This window comes from Balaenoptera physalus (genome assembly GCF_965194825.1).
Source record: "Balaenoptera physalus genome assembly, chromosome: 7".
Classification (NCBI taxonomy): Eukaryota; Metazoa; Chordata; class Mammalia; order Artiodactyla; family Balaenopteridae; genus Balaenoptera; species Balaenoptera physalus.
In genome coordinates this window covers 12,612,916-12,633,547 of record NC_138886.1, presented here as the reverse complement: position 1 = coordinate 12,633,547, position 20,632 = coordinate 12,612,916, and the positions used below count along the sequence as shown (strand labels likewise).

The 20,632-nt window shown below is 43.7% G+C and overlaps 1 protein-coding gene across 4 annotated transcripts in view; it reads left to right on the top strand.

Annotated features, from left to right (window-relative positions):
- The window catches only part of MRRF (mitochondrial ribosome recycling factor), a 55,724-nt gene that overhangs the window by 23,124 nt on the left and 11,968 nt on the right, over window positions 1-20,632 (top strand). For 3 of the 4 annotated variants that reach the window (XR_014265388.1, XM_082467894.1, XM_082467893.1), the window contains one exon: window positions 70-161. The exons of the other annotated variant lie outside the window; for it this stretch is intronic. Coding sequence is in view for 2 of the 3 variants with exons in the window: in XM_082467894.1 (XP_082324020.1) it covers window positions 70-161 (92 nt within the window). In the remaining variant the exon portion in view is untranslated. The remainder of the gene's footprint in view (window positions 1-69; window positions 162-20,632) is intronic. 4 annotated transcript variants of the gene reach the window in all.

Below are 20,632 nucleotides of genomic sequence, written 5' to 3'. Positions count from 1 at the left end.
ATCGATGGAGGGCTTGCATCTGGTAATAATTATTTACTAATTCTGTTTACCTTTTGATCTGGTTTTCAGTGTACAGCTGCAGCTATCAAGGCTATAAGAGAAAGTGGAATGAATCTGAACCCAGAAGTGGAAGGGACGCTAATTCGGGTACCCATTCCCAAGTACGTCTGGCTGAAATTCACATATTTTGACGTAATGGGGCAGTTGTCTTTGGAAGGAAACCAACACTCCATGATCCTGTTAGACTGATAGTGTACTTTACCTGTACTTCTCATCCTGGCAGACTCCAGCATCTTTTGAGATCCGGTTTACTTATTCAGATGCAGCAGTGAATCTGACAAAGTTCTTGTCCTCATGTATTTTACATTCTGATTGGGAAGATAGGACACATAAATAGAGAAAGTCATTCCAAATAATGAAATGCTGTGAGGAAAGAGAAGGCAGTGTGATCCAGTAGAGAGTGCCTTGATGAGAGTGATGGTGGCAGGGACAGCTTTAGCTGGGGAGGACTCTAAGGGAAGTCACATTTTGACTGACAGTTGAATGATGAGGAAGAGCCAGCCTAGGGGAAGAGCTTTCCAGGCAGAGTGAACAGATAGCCCAAAGGCCCGGAGTCCGAAAGATCTCGACACTTGTAATCTCTAACCCAAGTTCCTTGAAGAGTCATTTTCCCATTAATCCTCACTTGTTGAAGAATTTTAGGCATAAGAACAGAATATTGTTAATTACATAAATATATAGAACTTAGAGTTTCAAATGCATAAAATGTATGTTTATTTTTAAATTAAAAAAGAAATGATAAGACCTTGGTATATTTGATGAAGAGAAAGCCATTGTGTCTGAAACTCGGTGAGGGAGGGAGAGAGTGGGACTGGGGGTGATGGGCTGGTGAGAGGACGGTGCTCTAGGCATTACAGGCCGTGGTGAGGAGTGGGGGCTGTGCCCTCATTGTAGTGGGCAGCCATTGGAAGCACTTAAGCAGAGGAGTGATATGATCTGATGTTGACTTTTTGGAGGTCTCTCTGGCTGCCAATTAACAAGTGGAATGTAGGGAGACAGGGCAGACGCAGGGAGCATAGTCGGGAGGCCACTGCAGTAGTCCAGGTGAGATATAAATCTTCTCAGATTCCATAGCAGGCAGAATCAGTTTCTCCTTCTGTAATCTCATTTCTTAGTTGTTTCTAAACCCCTCTTCCTACACAGTGCCTCACATCTAGCAAGTCCCAAATAAGTGTTGAATTCATTCATTCAGTCACTCAACAAATATTTATTAAGCACTAACTACATGCCAGGCCCTTTTCTAGTTGTTGAGATAGGGCAGTAAACAAACAACAAGAAGTCCCCATCCTCCCAGGGCTTACTTTATTGTCGAGTAGGCACAGTAAAAAGAGAAACAAATAAATACGTAATGTAATGTCAGGTGATGATAAGGACTATGAAGAAAAATAAGCAGGCTAAGGGGATAGAGAGAGTTGGGGGTTTTATTGTAGGCAGGAAGGTTCAGGAAGGAAGTGATGTTGGAGCAGAGACCTAAGTGAAATGAATGAATGAAGCTTCCAAATAACTAGAAGAGAAGTGGAGTGTGACACTTGCTGAGTCATTGTGTGCCACTCATCGTCCTGTATTCCTTTATATAGATTGCCTCATTTGTCACGCAATCTCTGTAAAGTAGGTTTATCCCCAGGTGTGGAAATTTAGGCTCAGAGAGGTAAAGTAATATCTCTGAGGTCACACAGCTTATGCTGAAGCTGAGACCTAAACCCAGGTTTAGTTGATTCTAACGCCTCATGATGTACCCATGCTAGCAACAAGAATTAATACCAACACTGAGAGTCCGGGATCTTTCCCACTGAACTTGTTTCTTGCTTTATGGCCAGAAAATGGCCTCCTTATTCCATTGTGTACTCGGTACTCTGTAAGTCAGAATTAACACTCTGCTTTGAAATCATGTTAATTGGGAGAATATAACCTAGGGTTTAAGAAGCAGATAAACCTGAGTTCAAGTCCAGTACCTGTTTGCTTGGTTAGTTCATTGATTCGCTCAGCAAATTTTCTACAAATGTGTTATGTTCCAGCCTCTGTGCTGGGTGCTGGGGATGTATGTGGACCTGATGTTTGCCTTTGTGGAATTCAAGGCTGTGCCGGGCCCCTTGTTTATATTACCGGCAGCTTACTTGTGGAATTTACTCTTACCCATAGTTTATAGATGAAAAAATTGAAATTCAGAGAAATTAAGAGACTTGCTGAAGATCACATGGCCAGTTAGTAGCAGTCAGGACTTGAATCCTGAGTTTTTCTGTTACCATAGTCCGGGCTCTTTCTCCTGCACCCTCTATCTAGATGGGTAATTCTGGAAAGTGCCACGTGCACTCATGGACATCAGAAGCAAGACTTGCAAATGGAATGGATAGTAGTCAGCAGCTTTACTTTTTCGTTCTTGCTCTCCTGTCTATGAAATCTTGGAAAAGCCACTTAACCTCCCTGAGCCTCGGGTTCCTGATGCACAGGCTGGAGGGGTTGTTCTCAGTGGTCTGCCAGGTCCCTTCTGGAGCTCCAGAGTGCTGTGATGCTGTGAATTTATGCCGCTAAATGCTCGTTGCTGACTTGGATTCTTCTTAGAGTGGCCCATTGTAGATCATATGTTTCTTTCAAAGAGCTCGTTGATATAATGTGCGCCTCTGCAGCCCCACACGAGTTAATGATTGCCCTTGTGCCTTGTATATAAGTTTGAAAGATCAGTGAGTTTAACTTGAATTTCCAAAGACACGGGGATCTGTTACATTATATTTTGCATTATTTTATGTTGGTTAATGGGTGTAATCCAAGAGAAAGTTGACGGACCAAAACCGTCTGCTCCTGCAAACCTCATTTTTTATATGCTTTCTTCCCTTTGACAAGGTGGTAAGGTCATGAGGCCCCTCACTGAATTATACGTTTAGTAGTTTTCCAGATAAAAAATGAATGATCTGTTCTTTATTATGGAGGCTGTGTCATGTGAGAGGATAAAGGCTGATTTAGATGTAAAGAGGACCAAGGTTTTTATTTGGTTTTGGCAGTGACTTCCATATGACTCTGGGCACGTCACCCTAACAGCTTGCTGCCTTCTAGCTCCGTATTTGTAAAATAAATGAAATAATACATAATGGTAGCTAGAGCTTTGGTGAGATTAGCAGAGAAAATAGATTAAGTAGCGTGATCTCCTTAGAGGAAAGAAGCTATATAAATGTAAGATACTAATATTTCAGTAGACGTAAATTTTTCCATATGTACATAATTTTACTTTAGGAGAAAAGGAAGGAGTGAGGAAGGGGACTGATATGTTGAGTACCTACTATGTGCCAGGAACTGTTAGGTGCTTGACATATACAGGAAAAGTGGAAAAGTCTAACGGTTAAATTTGTGCCTTGGTATCACAAAAGCATGAAATTGAGTTCTGACTCTTCTGCTTTTTAGCTGTGTGACAATGGCAACTGTCTCTACCTCTCTGAATCTCAGAGAGCTCCTCTGTAAAATATTTATGGGACTGGCCTTACATAGTTATTGGGAGATTTCAGTGAGATAATGTGCACAAAGCTTTTGATGTTTAGCAGGCACCCAGTTAATGCTAGCAAATGTTCCTTCATTCCTTTACATAAATAGATAGGCACATCCCTCCCTTCAAAGGATGGGGAAACTGAGATTCCAAGAGGTAAGGCATTGGCTCCAGGTCACACAGCTGGTAATTGGCAAAGCTGCAAGGAGGAAAATAACACACTAAAGCTTATGTTAGGAGTTTGGGAGGTGGGAGGGAATCAGAAGCATAAATTCCCATGATCAGTTTCTGATGATAAAATCTCCAAGTTTAGTTCTATAAAAATTTACCTTTCCTGGTTGATTGTGGTTCTTCCTCTGCCTAATGATAGTCTGCAAGTTTGCTTTTTTGCCTTCACTCTGGATGTTGCCCAGAGCTAAGTTTTATTTTCAGTTGCAACAGATCTCAGCTGGTACCTCACCCTCATCACACTCCTCTGATTCTTATATTCTTATTTAAATGAGTCTACTGAGTACGTGACTCTTCCTATAATCTGCCTCTGATCATTTTGGGAAGTAGGCGGAGAATAAATCCTAAAGCAATAACAGGTCAAACTTGGAGCCTGGGTGGTGCATATCACCAAGCCTTCTTTTCAAAGCCTCTGCGAATCCAGCTGTGTGTGGCTGTGTGCAAGTTTTTTCCTGGCTGTCCTCAGTAAAATGACATTGGACCTCACAGGCTCTGGGTTACATTCGTCCGCAGTGACACTGTGTATAGCTTTTGTTTTCTTCTCTGGCCAGTGTTCTTCCATTTAGAGCAGTCCGTCAACTGGACGGATTCTTTGAACATTCCTGTTAATCAAGATTCACTGAAATAGTTTCTTCTATTTTTCTTTCTTATTTATGTAATCAAGTTCTGGGTCCTATTTATAAACCACCTGCACTACAGGTGTAATGCCTGGAGGTACTGTGCTGAATGCTTGAGGGTTTCTCCCTGAATTCTCACACCACCGCTCTGAGGTTGGGAGACTGCTCTTATGCCCACTTGCCCGATGGAAGACCTGAAGCTCCCAGGAGTCAGTGCCCGCTGTCATAGGGCTACCAAGGGGCAGAAGCACGATGGAGCTCAAGTCTTATTTACTGCCTTTTTCCCTGTTCTTTTCTCCGGATAGCAGCTTTTTCTGGTATATCAGTCTTCCACTTCTTAATCAGGGACCCTGAAACGTTTTGAGCAGTTTATTTTGATCAGAGGCCCCACCCCATTCACATCTTCATTATGCCCCCAAACAAACAAACAAATACTCCCTTACTTACTGTTTTACCAAATATTGATGAGAAAACTGCACAAAGTAGAATGAGGGTGCTTTGGTTTGAGAGCACTGAGTTCGTGTCTGGCTTTAAAGAAAGCCGTAAGGAATCATGAATTCACCGAAGAAATCAAAGTGCTTAAGGTTGACTCATTCCCCCGCAAAGTTGCATCCTTCCTGTATTGTCCTCCTCTTTCATTATTCTTGTCAGTGTCTGCGTTGGTTTTACTTTAAGTAGGATTAAATAAAAAAGTACCGGGCTTCCCTGGTGGCGCAGTGGTTGAGAATCTGCCTGCCAATGCAGGGGACACAGGTTCAAGTCCTGGTCTGGGAGGATCCCACATGCCGCGGAGCAACTGGGCCCGTGAGCCACAACTGCTGAGCCTGCGCGTCTGGAGCCTGTGCTCCGCAACAAGAGAGGCCGCGACAGTGAGAGGCCCGCACACCACGATGAAGAGTGGCCCCCACTTGCCGCAACTAGAGAAAGCCCTCGCACAGAAACGAAGACCCAACACAGCCATAAATAAATAAAAATAAATAAATTTAAGAATCCCTTCTACTTGCTCATTGAATAAAATTTAAAAAAATAAAATAAAAAAAAATAAAAAAGTACCTCCATCCTATTCTCCATAGGGCACTACTTTTAGCACGTTGATTTTCCAGATTTTTTTCTGTGCAACTTCAGACACGTGTAAATCTCCTTCTCCATCTTTCTTATAATGGTATGGGATTATATTACACGTACTCTTATGCAGTTTCTTTTCTTTCTTTAAAAATTTATTTATTTATTTATTTTTGGCTGTGTTGGGTCTTCGTTGCTGCACGCAGGCTTTCTTCTAGTTGCAGTGAACGGGGGCTACTCTTCGTTGCGGTGCGCGGGCTTCTCATTGCAGTGGCTTCTCTTGTTGCAGAGCACAGGCTCTAAGCGCCTGGGCTTCAGTAGTTGCGGCATGTGGGCTCAATAGTTGTGGCTTGCGGGCTCTAGAGCACAGGCTCAGTAGTTGTGGTGCATGGGCTTAGTTGCTCCACGGCATGTGGGGTCTTCCCAGACCAGGGCTCGAACCATGTCCCCTGCATTGGCAGGCGGATTCTTAACCACTGTGCCACCAGGGAAGTCCCTGCAGTTTCTTTTTTTAACTTAACGTGTCATTGCTCTCTCTGAGGAGAGTTCTTCCTTACTCTTTTTAAGGGATACGTAGTGCTTGCATGTTACGTATAACATTAAAACGTTCTCAATTGTTGAGTATCTTGGTCATTTAAAATTTTTTCTCGTTTACTAACAGTGTCGTAATGATCTCCTAAGGATCTTCCTGTTCTTCTGCTGGGAATGGGAAGTGGTAGAGGCGGGACCGTAATTGGGGAAGAAGTGAATGGAATGTGGGGGGACTTGGTGTAGCTTTTGTTCCTTGATTGTCTCAGTGCTTGTTTGCACCAGTGTGCTGCATATTGCTGAGCTTCTTGGAGACATGGACACTTCAGGGCCAAACAACCATCTGCAACACACCCGAGTGGCCCCTCCAGTGGTCCTCAGACCCAAACCTGACGTCACTCTCTTAGGAAACCCCATGGATATTTGAAGGGCCTTCCTGGCTCACTGCATGGCAATAATAATATTAAGCAAAGTGACTACTTACTGAGTGCACACTGTATTCTAGGCCTTATGCTGTATTACTTAAGTCATTCTATTATCCCCTGTTTTTTATACATGAGCTAAGTAAGCCTGAGAGATGTTAAATAACTTGTTCAAGTTCATTTAGCTAATAAGGATAGAATTGTGCAGGATTTAAATATGGGTCTGCTTGACATCAAAGTCTATTCTTAACGTCTATGGACCTCTGAGAGCACTTTTTCTTTTTGTAATAAGGGGCAGTAATTGGTATTTTAAAATTTAATTATATACCAACCCAAACCATGTGGAGCATAATTGCCAAAGCTCAAATCAGGATGCATAATCTGAAATGAATTTATGTGCCACTTTTGGTGTGAGAAGCACTCTGGAATATAAAGTATTTGTTTTTTTGTTTTTGTTTTTTTAAACTTTGGGTTTATTTATTTATTTATTTATTTATGGCTGTGTTGGGTCTTCGTTTCTGTGCGAGGTCTTTCTCTAGTTGCGGCAAGTGGGGGCCACTCTTCATCGCGGTGCGCAGGCTTCTCATTATCGCGGCCTCTCTTGTTGTGGAGCACAGGCTCCAGACGCGCAGGCTCAGTAGTTGTGGCTCACGGGCCCAGTTGCTCCGCGGCATGTGGGATCTTCCCAGACCAGGACTTGAACCTGTGTCCCCTGCATTGGCAGGCAGATTCTCAACCACTGCGCCACCAGGGAAGCCCCTTTTTTTTTTTTTTTTAGGTAACTTTATTGAAATGTAACTTACATATAAAACATGAACCCATTTCAAGTGTACATGATGATGAATTTTGACAAATATAGGTCAAATATATATCTTGACTGTAACCACCATCTCAGTCAAGATATAGACCAGTTCGGTCATCTTGAAAGTTCCCCATGACCCTTTGCAAGTCATCTGGCCCCAGGTGACCACTTAACTGCGTTTATGAGAATATAAAGTTTTTATGCTGAAATGTGAAACTTCTAGAGTATTTGTAAATTTATTCAGCAGATATTTATTAGCACCTACTATGTGTCAGGCATCGTTCTAGACATGAAGGACACAGCAGTGAATAAGCTAGACAAAGCCTCTGCCTTTGTGGAACTTCTACTGGGGAAATGGACAGTAACACACACATGCAGTGTGTGTGTCAGCTGGCCATATTTTTCTCTCTGTGGAGAAAAAAAATAAAGGATGTCATAGATGGGGGTAGTGAGCCGGTGCAGTTTTAAGTAGTGTGTTCACGGAAGGCTTCGGGGGAAGGTGATAATTGAGCAGAGAGCTGAGGACATGAGAGAGCAGACTAGGCTTATATTCAGCACTAAGGCAGAGGAAGCAGCAAGTGTAGAAGCCCTGAGGTGAGGGTCCACCTAGGGTGTTCAGGGAATGGTGAGAGCACTCATGTGTCTGTAGCAGAACGAGGGAGGGGAGAGAAATAGGAGATGAGGTCAGAGTGAAATGGAGAGGCCAGTATCATGTAAAGTCTTTCTATTAGTCAGTGTTCTCCAGAGAAAAAGAACCAACAGGATATATATATATCCATACACACACATGTATATACATACGTATATGTAGATAGATTGATGGATGTAAGTATATGTGTGTGTGTGTGTATAAAGAGATTTATTATGAAGAATTGGCTCATGTGAATATGGAGGCTGACAAGTCCCAAGATCTGCAGTCTTGGGAGACAAACTGGGGACCCAGGAGAGCTGATGGTGTGGGTCTGATCTGAGCCTGAAGTGCCTGAGAACCAGGAGAACTGATGGTGTAGTTCCAGGCTAAAGGCCAGGAGGCTTGAGACCCAGGAAGTGCCGATGTTTCAGTTTGAGTCGAAGGCAGGAAAAAACCATTGTTCCAGCTTGAAGGCAGTCAGGCAGGAGGAATTCCTTCTTATTCAGGGGAATTCCCTATTATTTTTGTTTTAATGCAGGCCTTCAACTGATTGAATGAGGCCCACCTATATTAGGGAGGGCAGTCTGCTTTACTCAGTCTGTTGATTTAAATGTTCAGCTCATCCAAAAACACCCTCATAGAAACACCCAGAATAATGTTTGACCAAATATCTGGGCACACTTGTGACATATAAAATTAACCATCATAGTCCTAATAGACCCTTATAAGGATTTTGGCTTCTACTTGGAGTGAAATGGGAAGTCTCTGGAGGATTTTGAGCTAGGGAGAGACATGCTCTGATTTAGGTTTTGAAAGGGTCATTCTGCCTGCTATTTTGAGAATTATACTGTAGGAAGGCGAGGGTGAAAGCAGGGACTGGTTAGGAGCTATTGTAGTAATCTAGGTATGGTGCCTGGACTAGTGTGGTAATGGTGTTGGTTAGAAGTGGTCAGATTCTGGGTACATTTTAAAGGAAAAGCTGCCAGGATTTGCTGACAGATTGGTTGTAAATTTAGGAAGAAGGAACTCAAAGATGACTTCAAGGTTTTTGGCCTGAGCAACTGGAAGGATGGAGTTGCCATTTACTGAGATAGGGCAGATGTGGGAGGACAGGCTGGGTGTGAGGGAAGAGCAGGTTTTGTCCATATTTATTTTGAGATTCTACTAGACATCCAAGTGGAGAGGTCAAGTAGGCTGTTAGGTATGTAAGTTTAGAGTTCTGGTGACAGGTATGGGCTCAAGAGAGAAATCTGGGAAGCATGAACATGTAGAAGAAGCCATGAAATTAGATGAGATTATTTTAGAGAATAAATACAGATAATGAAGAGAAGGGTTTGGGAACTGAGCCTTGGACAGTCCACATCAAGGTTTATGGGTCAGGGTGATAAGGAGGAACCAGCAAGAGAGACTGAGAATAAGTGACCAGAGAACTAGGAGAGTGTGGGGTCCTGGAAACAAAGGAATTGTTTTAGAGGGGAAGGACTCATCAGCTACACCAGATATCGCTGACGGGTCAAGGAAGAGAAGGTCTAAGAATTGGTCATTGGATTTAGCAACATGATTTATTTATCAGTTAATCTCTGGGTATAAAGGAAAGCACAAGGGCTTTGGGGTAAGACAGACCTAGGTTCAAATCCCTGTTCTCTCATTCTCTGGGTATATCAGCTTGGGTCCTCTGAAAACAGATGCCAGGACAGAATTAGATGTGCAAGAGATTTATGGGCAGAAAGGCCTGTGAAAGAGACAGGGTGCGGGTCTGCCACTGGTGAAGAAAGGAGAAGAGGAGGACTGGGTAGAAGACGCCTCACACTGCAGTGCATTTCTGAGAAGGTCAGCCGGGCTGATGGGGCGTTCCTGAGCAAAGATTGCCCATCAAAGGAGTCTCTGTGCCACGGGTGGCCATTGGCTGACAGAGGCCTGGGGAATGTGCTCACTGTAGTGACCTTGGGCAAGTGATTAAATTTTGGAAACTTCAGCCTCCTTATCTGTAAAATGGGCGTTATTTCTATGATTTTTTTGAAGAATAATGGGATGTTATATGTGATACTCCTAGAGTGAGGCCTGGTGTGTCATAAACTTTAATTCCTTTTTCTTATAGTATTTGTTATTATCTAATTCTCCTGGTTAAGGAGTTCTTGGAAACATTCTTTTTCTGGTTATTTGGGAGTAAAACCAGCGATATTTTCTTTCTGTTTGTTTGCTGACTGCTCTTTCAGTCCTTAACACTCTCTTTCCCTCTCTTCCTCACTAACCCCCTCCCCCAGCCCCATGTTCATTTTTTTTTCCTATCTTTTCCTCCATTTTTAGGGGTGGGAGGAGTTGAGTCATTACGTTGTAATTATCTTGGAATTTAAGTTGCTCAGGAACACTGTAGTTTGTTTGTTAATGAGCACTTGGTTTGTTCTTTGAATGTGAATTATGGTGACCAAGACTTCCAGGAAGGTATATCCCAAGGAAGAAAATCCGCTGACTAGTCCTGCCTGTGGTGTGAGATTTGCTTAGTATTTCTGGAAAGGCCAAGGGACCTTGGCTCTTCTTGACACCCTCAGCCCACTGAACTGCTCCCCAAGGCCTCACCAGTGTTGGATAATTGCCATCATTGGCTCCCACTTTTCCTTCAGGCGTTGTTAGTGACGATAGACCTTATGCCTAGGCCAGGCTCCTGCCCTCAGACTTTGTTCCAAGGTGACAGCATGGAGGAGAATTCTCCTTGGGATCGGACCAGGCAGTTTCACCAGATTACAGTTAAAAGCCCTGGGTTGTGGTTCTCCTAGGCTGGATTCTCTTTCTCAGGTGTTTTTTCGCAGCACATGCTGATGTACAGCCTCTCATGGACGGTGAGCAGGTTTTCTAGGGAGAGCAGCTGGTACGGCAGGGTAGCAGGGTCCCCAGGCTGCGTTAAACAGGGAGGGGTAGCTGCTGTGCAGCCAGGGAGAGCTGGAATTGATACCTGGAGGAGCCAGGGTTACAGTCAGAACAACCTGAATAAGAGAACCAATGAAATGAGTTGTGTGACCTTAGGCTAGATACTTCAACTCTCTGAGTCTCGGTTTCCTCAGCTGTAAAATGCGGTAGTAGCAATATTTACTTTTCTGAAAAGTTATTGGGAGAAACTCTTGTGGGGGATAAAGGGGAGAGGGAGCAGGAGTAGACAAGGAGAGCCTTTAGACCGTGATGCAGGTCTGATACCAGTGAAGAAGGGAAAGAAATTCACTAAATGAGAAATAATGTTATTTTTAAAATCTTCCTTATCAAGTTAACTGTTGTTGCTGAGCGTTCCCGTGACTTTTTCTGCGTGGTGATTGTTAACTGTTATGGGGAAGCAGTTACTGCCATCCCACAGGTGAGGAGATCGAGACATGCTGCCTGCCATTAAGCTTTCCACCTAGGAGACAAGTACTGTTCAATGACGAGAACCAGATAGGCATATGGCATCTTTTAATAGCTTTACTGAGATATAATTCACCCATTTAAAGTGTATAATACAAAGGTTTTTAGTATATCCAGAGTTGTGCAACCATCACCACGTTCAATTTTAGGACATTTTTCATCACCCCACAAAGACACCCTGAACCTACTAGCAGTCACTCCGCACTTTACCCCAAATCATCCTCCTAGGGATTGCTCTAGGCGACTACTAGTCTGCTTTCTGTCTCTATAGATTTCCCTATTAACACTTCATATGAATGGAATCACACAGTATGTGGTCTTTTGTGACTGGCTTTTTTCACTTAGCATAATATTTTCAAGGTTCATCCATGTTGTAGCATGTATCAGTACTTCATTCTTTTTTATTGCCACATAATATTGCATTGTGTGGATATGCCACATTTTATTTATCCTTTCATAAGCTGATGAATATTTGAGTTGTTTCCACTTTTTGGCTATTACGTATAATGCTGCTATGAACATGCTTTCAGTTCTCTTGGGTATATACATATGAGTGGAATTGCTGGGTCATGTGATAACTCTGACTTTCTGAGGATCTGCCAAACTTTTTCACAGGGACCACACATTTTACATTCCTACCAGTAATATTTAAGGATTCTAATTTCCCCATCTCCTTGCCAGTACTTATTGTTGTTACTGTTATTATTATTACCATGCTAGTGGGTATGAAGTGGTATCTCATTGTAGTTTTGACTTGCATTTCCCTAATGTTAATGATGTCGAGTATCTTTTCATGTGCTTGTTTGCCATTTGTACATCTTTAGAAAAATGTCTATTCAAGTCCTTCACGCAGTTTTTAAATTGGGTTGTTTGTACTTTTGTTGTCGAGGTGTAGGAGATCTTTATATGTTCTGGATACTAGACTCTTATCAGATATGTTATTTTCATCTCTTTAATTATAAAAATAATACACATTTATTGCAAAAATTCAAATCCTACAGAAAAATAAAAAGTTATTTTATTGTTCCCCAAATATTCTTCCCAGAAGTAACTGTCGGTAAGTTTAATATATATCCTTCCAGATTTTAAAAGATGCGTACACACACATACACACACACACACACATACACACACATACATATTTAGTTTACATAAACGGGATTAAGTATCTGCAGTGCCACAACTTGCTTTTTTTGTCTTAACAGAATCTTCTGTACATCTTTTCATGGTGATCTCATTGTTTTTGTGCCTGCAGAGAAGTACCGTTTTGAGATGAGTATAATACAGATGAAGAAACTGGGGTTCAGAAAGTTAAGTACTTTGTTCAAGGTTACAGATTGGTAAGCAGAGGAGTCATTATTCAAATCGAATCTGTTTCCAAAGCCCACGTTCCTGCCACACTATCACATTGCTCTGCGGGCTGCTGACCTGGAACCTCCCTCCTTCTAGCTCGGTGGCCTCTTTGTCTAGCTGCTGTATCGCTTTGTGGATCTCGTACCAGGGATTAGTGTGTATAAGATGCACATTCTAGGAAATATTGATAATGCCCTTTTCTTCCATAACTCACATACATATAAACCTTTAGTGATGGTGAAAGAAAAATCAGAGGAGACCGCCTAATGACCTCATTCGGGCTGGAGCAGCCACCAACTGCGTTTGAGCAACTGTAGCAGCTTTTCCAGCCCTTTTCATGCCCGCTGCCTGTTCGCCATCGCTGCTTTCCAGGGCCGTTCATTCATTCATTCTGCTGGAGGACTTCCAGTACAGTACGTTGTTTCTCTCGACTTCCAGGCCTGGCGAGCCTCCGTGCAGTTTTAGGATGGCTGCTTTCTCCTCACCCAGCCTGTGGCTTTTTACGAGAGCCTCCTACTATTCAGGTCCCAAGTGTGTGGAATGGGGGCCCCCTCCCTGCACAGATGTTCTGTTTGAAACACACAAGAAAGTGCAATCAGGAATCAAGAGCGGAGCATGGGCTGCGGAGAAAGTTGCCATCAACACCCGTGCAGAAGCTGCGCCCAAAAGGGCAGGCTCCTTCTCCCCCTGCCCCTCTTCTGTTGTCACCCTCTGTGTCCTGCACCTACTTACAGAACCTGGCAGTTGGCCGCTGGAGATCAGCTAACTGTTCTACTGCCCACCTGTAGGGACTCGCTTTCTCCTTTCTCGCCACTGTGCTTAGACTTGTAGGGGAGCCGGAGGAGTAGCCGTGAACTGTGTGTCTAAGCAGGCCTTGGTGACCGAGCAGTGCCCTCCACGTCCCTGCAGCTAGTAAGATTAGCTGCTTAGATTTGTCTAGCACCATCAGGGATACCCGGAATTCACGAGTCAAGCTGCACTGGGCTCAGATCCCAGGTCTAGCAGGAACTTGTTGTGTGGCCTTGGGCAGGTTACTTGGCCTGTCTGAGCCTCCCTTTTCTAATCTGCAAACACCAGGTAATAAGGCCACTAATGTCATAGGAATGATGTGAAGGTTCAGTCAGCTAATGCACAAAGTGTGCGTCACCCCAGATCCTGGCACGTGGGAAGAGCTCTGCAAATGTTAGTCATTGTTCGAAGGCGAGCAGATGGCACTGGGGCTAGAGGACTAGGCAGTTACCAGTGGGCCTTGCTGCGATCATAATGTTTCCTCCTTCTCTCCCCATCTTGCTTTATTTTCTTCATAGCACTTACGTGTCGGTTTATAGACTTACGTGTACTCTTTCTCTCCTTCACTAGAATGTGACTAGGCCAGTTTATTTATCTCTTGGTAAAATAAAATACAGTGTGTGTTTGTGAAACAAAAAAAGAAGACTGTGATTAGGTGGAGCCTCGTCGGTTTTGTCCATTGCTGTATCCCTAGACCCCGAAACGGGGGCTAGCATGTAGTAAGGGCAGTAATGCAGTCAGCGTGCCCGCTGCTGTGCCAGGTGCTACTTGTACATTAACTGCTATATTCATAACAGTCTTTTGAGGTAGGTATGTCACTACCCCTATTTACAGATGAAGACGCTGAGTCACAGGGGAGGGGAGTCCTTTGTGCCCAGTGTTACACGGTTAGTAAGGGGAAGGACAGGCGTCTTCCTCAGAGCCTGGGCCTGTAGCCACTCTGCGCTACTCGCTCTCTCTAGTGGGAGACTTCACTATTATTTTTATTACTGATCTGATTGACAGCTTTTAAAATAGTCAGTACCTACACACGCAGAATTCTTTAACCATCATCTGTCATTCGCTCTTAACACTAACTGTGGAAGAAGAAAGGTAACATTTTTATTACTCCCCCCGCCCCCATTTACAGGTGAGCAAACAATAACAGATAGTGTTTCTTGAACATGTCACCGTGACCGGCACATTTAGTAACTCTTTTGATCCTTACAACAATCCCATTAACTTAGTGGTATTATACACATTTGACAGATGGGAACACTGAGGCAAAGAGGTAAAAGTACTTGCCCAGGGCCATACGTCTAAGAAATGATAGATCTGGGCCTCAAACCCTGGCAGTCTAGCTTCAGAGACTGTTCTCCTAAACACTTCAGTAAACACCCTTCTTTGTGATCTAGGGAGGAAAAGTTAATTGTCCACAGTTACCCAGCCTCTAAGTGGCAGAGCTGGGAGTGGAAGTCAAGTCTGCCTTGACCGCCAAACCTGTGCTCTTTGTCCTGTACAGGAGAGCTGAGGTAAGAGTTACCTCCACGTATCCCTGGACTTGGGTTTCCAGCCTTCTATGGTGACAGGGAAGGAGAACGTGAGTGACTTCTTTAAGGTCACTCAGCTGCGAATGTGGAGCTGTGACCCCTGACCTCAACCTCGTCTCTCTTTCCACCATGCTGGGCTGTATTTCAGGATGGCATGTCTGGTTTAGCCCGGCCTCAGTCACAGGACAGGCCTTTGAAAGCAGGTGCCCACTTGTGTCCCCAGAGAAAACCGAAGGCACTGCTGATGGTAGAAGTCCTTCCAAAGTGTGTGTGTGATTTCCTTTGGGCTAGAAGGACATCTCGTGTCTTTATGAGACATGTAAGACAGGCTGGTGAGCTGGAGGGGGGTGGGGTAGGGTGGGGATGGGGGGTGGTGAGGAAAGAGGGGAGGGAGAATTGTGTCCCTAGGAGCACAGGAAGTCTGGCCGGGCTACACAAACAAAAACATTTCCTTCGGGGCCAGCGGCCCCAAGGCGTTGGGCAGCGCCCACCAGCAAACAATAAAACAGGGCCTGTGTCTGCTGCTGATTGCAGGCCGGTGCGCTGCTGGCGGGGAGTCCCCCAGCAGCCCAGCGCGGAGGCGGGCAGCAGGCTTTCTCTTGGTGGAGCTGTCAGAGATGCGCTTCCACAGGCTGTTTGTTCCCTGGAAGTGGGGCACCCTTCTCCCTCAGCCTCCTGCCTCCCGTGACCCCCATGCCCGCTCTCACTCTTCCCGTTCTGCCCCTCGCTGCCTACCAGCCACTCAGTAGCCTTAGTTCCTAGTGACTGAATCCTTTTTGACTGCCTTCTCCCCCAACCCTCGCATCCTGTCGTCCCCCAGCCTTGGAGATTCTGTAGTAAGGAAAGTGGCCACCCTGTATTGAGCTGCTGCAGTGCGTATGCACTGGCCGTGTGCCGAGCCCTTGCCGCCAGCATTTCATTTAATCCTTGCTTCCGCCCTCTTAGTAATATTCTTACTTCTATTTTACACGTGAGGAGACTGAGTCAGGAGAAGTTGAACAGCATGCTCACGGGTCTGAAGCTAACAAGTGGCAGAGCAGAGATGCCAACTTAGGTCTTCCTGGCTCTAACACGTTCCTTTCTACCTCTTTAAGTCCCCTTTAAGTGACCAAAGATCGTTTTGAAGTCTGACATATTATATTGGGCTGGCCAAAAAGTTCATTTGGGTTTTTCTATAAGATGTTACGAAAACCCAACCAAACTTTTCTGACCAGCCCAATAACTGGTTTTTACTGCAGTTGCCACGCTGAGCGTAGCTTCCTCTGATGTACACCTGATGAATGGCTTTGCACGTGTCCCGTTCTCACTGAAACCATAGGAAGTATCATTTCAGTCGGGGGGACTCTCTGCTTTGTGAGTTACCAGAGGGGCATGCCCCTCGGCTTATTGTTCGTGGGAACATGCTCAAGGAATTTTGCAGGAAGCCCCCATCCAGGATGTTACTGGAAGACCCGCCTGATGGAGTTTGTACAAACAAAGTGTGACCCTCCCAGCTCAGCCAAAACCCCTGCCTTATGCGGGGAGGCTCTCTGACCCTGGCGGAAAAGGCTACTGTCTTCATCACCCAGCCAAGAAGCCGCTACAGGCTAGGCCCTGAGCTCCCCATCCGCGGGCCTAGAGGCTTCTGGGCAGACTTTTGCCATATCCTTAGATCTGGTTTGTACATTGGTTTCTGCACAAAATACAAGTCTGATCACGTTTCCTCTGCCTCACTCAGACGTCTGTGATATCCCATGTTATTCTTAGAAACAATCTACTAAGACTCTTTCTTTTTCTCTCCTTTTTTTCTTTTCTTTTTATTGTGGTGAGATATACATTAAAAATCTACCATTTCAGTTATTTTTAAATGTACAGTTCAGTGGTATTAAGTACATTCACATTGTTGTGCAGCCGATCTCCAGAACTCTTTTCGTCTTGCAAAACCATAACTCTGTACCTATTGAACAACAACTCCCTGTTCCCCGATCCCCCAGGTCCGGGATGATCACTATTTTACTTACTGTCTCTATGAATTTGGCTATACCAGGTACGTCATATAAGCAGAATCATATAATATTTGTCCTTTTGATTCTAGCTGATTTCACTTAGCATAATCTTTTCAGGGTTTCTCCATGTTGTAGCGTGTAGCAGAATTTCCTGCCTTTTTAAGGCTGAACCGTAGTCCACTGTGTGTACCTACCCCATGTATGTGTCCCTTCATCCATCAGGGGATCTACTAAGCCTGAATACGGCATCGAAGGGCCTGCGTACTAGTCTCGCCCTTGCCAGCCCTGCCGGCCTCCTCACTGGGCACAGTCTTTCTCCTCTGCTTTCTGTGCTGCAGCCACGCTGCCTTTCTTCAGTTCCCCCAGGACTTTACCTGGAAAAAGGCCTTTGTTTTACACGGGCCATTCCTTCCAGTGGGAATGATCTTCCCTAGCTTCTCCACTCTTCTTCATCCTAACTTGAATATCCCTTAACTTAAGTATCTTCACGTTTTCTTCTGGGGTCCCACAGGAGAGCTTGCTCAGCCTCCTTTCCCCTGCTTATTTTCATAGAGCTCAACATGTCTTTATTATGCTTCTTACCACTGTAACTTATTGATTAACTGTGCATGTGTTTGTTTAATGACTGCCTTCCATGCCAGACTGTAAACTCACTCTGACATAGTGGCTGGAATGCGATAGGTGCCCAGTAAATAGCTGCTGAATGAAACTACAAACTAAGTGAATGAATTAATACCAGAAAGAGAAAAATTCATGGCTATATGCTGGGAACATTTGGATTTTTAAATGTACACAAGGTGTTAAATTACTAGTCAGATCTCAAAAAGTCATCTTGCTGGAGCACAGATTGTTTGCCTTGTCATCTCTCTGTTGATAAAAACTTCCATGAATAAACTGTTCATTATTTGAAGGTGCCTCCGTAGTTGCCAAAACATAAACAACAATAGCAACAAAGGCAGCTTACATTTTCTGATTGTTTCTATCAGGCTTTGTACTGTGTACTTTCCATATATTATCTCACCTAATCCTCACAAGGACTCTGAAAGGTAGATGCTGGGGGTTTTGTTTGTTTATTTTCAATTTCTATTTCCAGATGAGAGGACCAAGGCTCAGAGAGTTTAAATCGCTTGCTTAAGGTCACTCAGCCAGTAAGTGGCAGGTGCAGAAGTGGAGGGGCATCAGGGTGGGATGGAGCACATCCCCTCCCCTAGTGCCCTTCCCCTCATTAACTGAAAGAGCTTTTTATCTGTTTTTTAAATGGGGCCTCTGCCTTGGTTTTCTTTGAAGCCAGGGTTTTGTGGCTAAAGAAGAATTTGAAAACTCCAGGTCTACAGAACAAATTTGACCCTGATGCACCTTTTTCAGCCTCATGCCTTCCTGCCGTTACATCTCCCACTGTGCTTCTGCCTGGAGTGCCCTTTCCTTTCTTCTGCAGCTGATGAGTTACTGTGCATCTCTGGGGCATTTTCCAAACCTTGAGACAGAATGAGCTGTACTCTCTGCATGCTCCTCCTGCAGAAGGCCTGTGCATGTGTCCTAGCAGCAGTCGTGCTCTTCCTAAGTAGTGGTTGACAAGTTCGTCTACACTGCTGGACTGAGCCTCTGGAGAAGTTGGACCAGGCCTGCCTCGTCTCTGGCGCTCCTCAGCCCAGCCTGGGATCTGGCAGGGAACCCCGGGGCCTCAGCCAGTGCTTGATGAGTGAATGCATGCCAAGTGCAGAGCCGGTGCTCAGAACCAACCGGCTGAGCCCAGAGCCTGGAATACAGCTAGCCTGTACTCACAGAACCCTGTGAATGCGAGATGGAGACGATCAGATGTATTAATCACTGGTTTGGAAAGGAATTAAAATATTTCCATAATATAGTATGTTTCTTTTCTAAAACAGATGTGCCCTCGTTGTTTCATGAGGAAGTAATTAAGTGTGTTTGATTAAAACATTCATAAACACGGTCAAATTTATTCAAGGCTACTATATGCTGCTATCTTTATTGTTGGTACTTTATATATGTTGTGTGTGCATCTCCCAATCAGAGAGTTTTTATTATCTTCATTTTAGAGATGAAGAAACTGAGGCTGAGAGAGATTAATTAGCTTGCCCAAGGATAGTCAGCTTCTGAGTGATAGATACAGGAATAAAATGTCTGTCTTGACTTCAGAACCAGTGCCTTTCCATCATCCTGACTGCTTCTGATCTTGTAACTTGGATACCTTCGGCTCAACACCCGGAACCAGCATGCAGAGATGCCTCTCTTCCTCTCAGCCCTTCCTGTGCCTGGCGTCCCCTCCCCCTCCTCCCCGCCCCCCCCCCCACCACTGCACTCCCCTCTCCATTTCCTTAGAATATTGCCTCTGTATTTGCATCCTGAAACTGAAATATTTTTGTCAATGTCAGTAATTGAATATTATTATGTATGGAAACTGGTGTTAATAGTGTAGTAAGGTCACATTTACATTAATAAATATAAAAAATACACTTTATTAAGGCCAAATTACGTATATTATGAATTTGTTTTCTTTATATAGCCATTTATTCTTAAGGGTTTTTTGAGTCCCAGTTTATATATTTTTGAATGTGTGATTTTTTTTTTCTCCATGTAAAATATAAATATAACAATGTAGTGAAAAAGAAGTTGGTTAGATAAATTTTTTATTTTATTAAAGATTGTCTAAAAAGCAGGCTACCTATTTCAAGTTATATATGAAATATAAGATTAAAATACTTCTCTGTAGAGAAGTTAAAAGGTTTCTTACAGACTTAGATGCATTTATTTTCTGCCCCTCCTAGTATTTCAGCAGGATTAAGTTTTTTGAATCAGTGGATCAAGTTTTAATTTTCCTGTTCCTTCCTTATACTGACATATGCTTTGGCAGAACAAAAAAGAGACCTAAACATGTCAGCATGATTTTTGTTCAATGAATTAAAAACCATAAAAGTAACAAGATCTGATCCAAATCCCTAAACTCCTGACATGGTGGTTTTGTCCTTTTCAGTCCCAAGATTCATATTACTGACTTTGAAAAAAGCTTTGTGCCTGGAAGCAGAAGTTACAGCAGCAGTGCATAATTTATTTGAAATAGATTGCAAGGGGTAGGCAGCATGGAGTAGTGGGAAGAATACAGGCTAGAAGGTTCTGGATTTGAATCCCAGTTCTGTCACTCAAGCCCATCTGTGTACCTCAATCTCCTCATTGGAAAATGGGGGTTTTAGAATCTAGTTTGATAAGTTGTGAGGTTCAGTGAGGTAAAGTACTCATGTGGCATTGAGGGGCTTAATAATGGTAGTAATCAGGATTATTTTTATTTTGAGAATGTTTTAAGAATTTGAGAATTTTGAGAATTCAAATAGCTGGATCCAGAAGGATTTATTTATCACATAGCTGTTCCACTTTGTCCTCAGAGCTTATTCTTTCTCAAAATTCTTTAATTTTTTTTCTCATCCTATCAGGAAAAAAATACCAGGTAAATGCCACTAAATCTTTAACACCTGTTTGTCACTGTTTCACACGGAACATATATACCCAGAACTTGGGATTATCCTTACTGAACCAAAACCACGTAGATTTGAGGAGCAGGAACCATTTGCCAGTGATCTCCAGCTCAGGACCCAGGAGGCAGAGGAATTTTCTCATACTAAGACCATTGGCTTTTGAGACAGGCCAGCCTAGGTTCGACTTTGTGTAAGATAACCAAACTTCTTTGGGCCTTATTTTCTTCATCCATAAAATGGAGTTCGTGATCTTACAAGACCCTCTGTGACACAGCT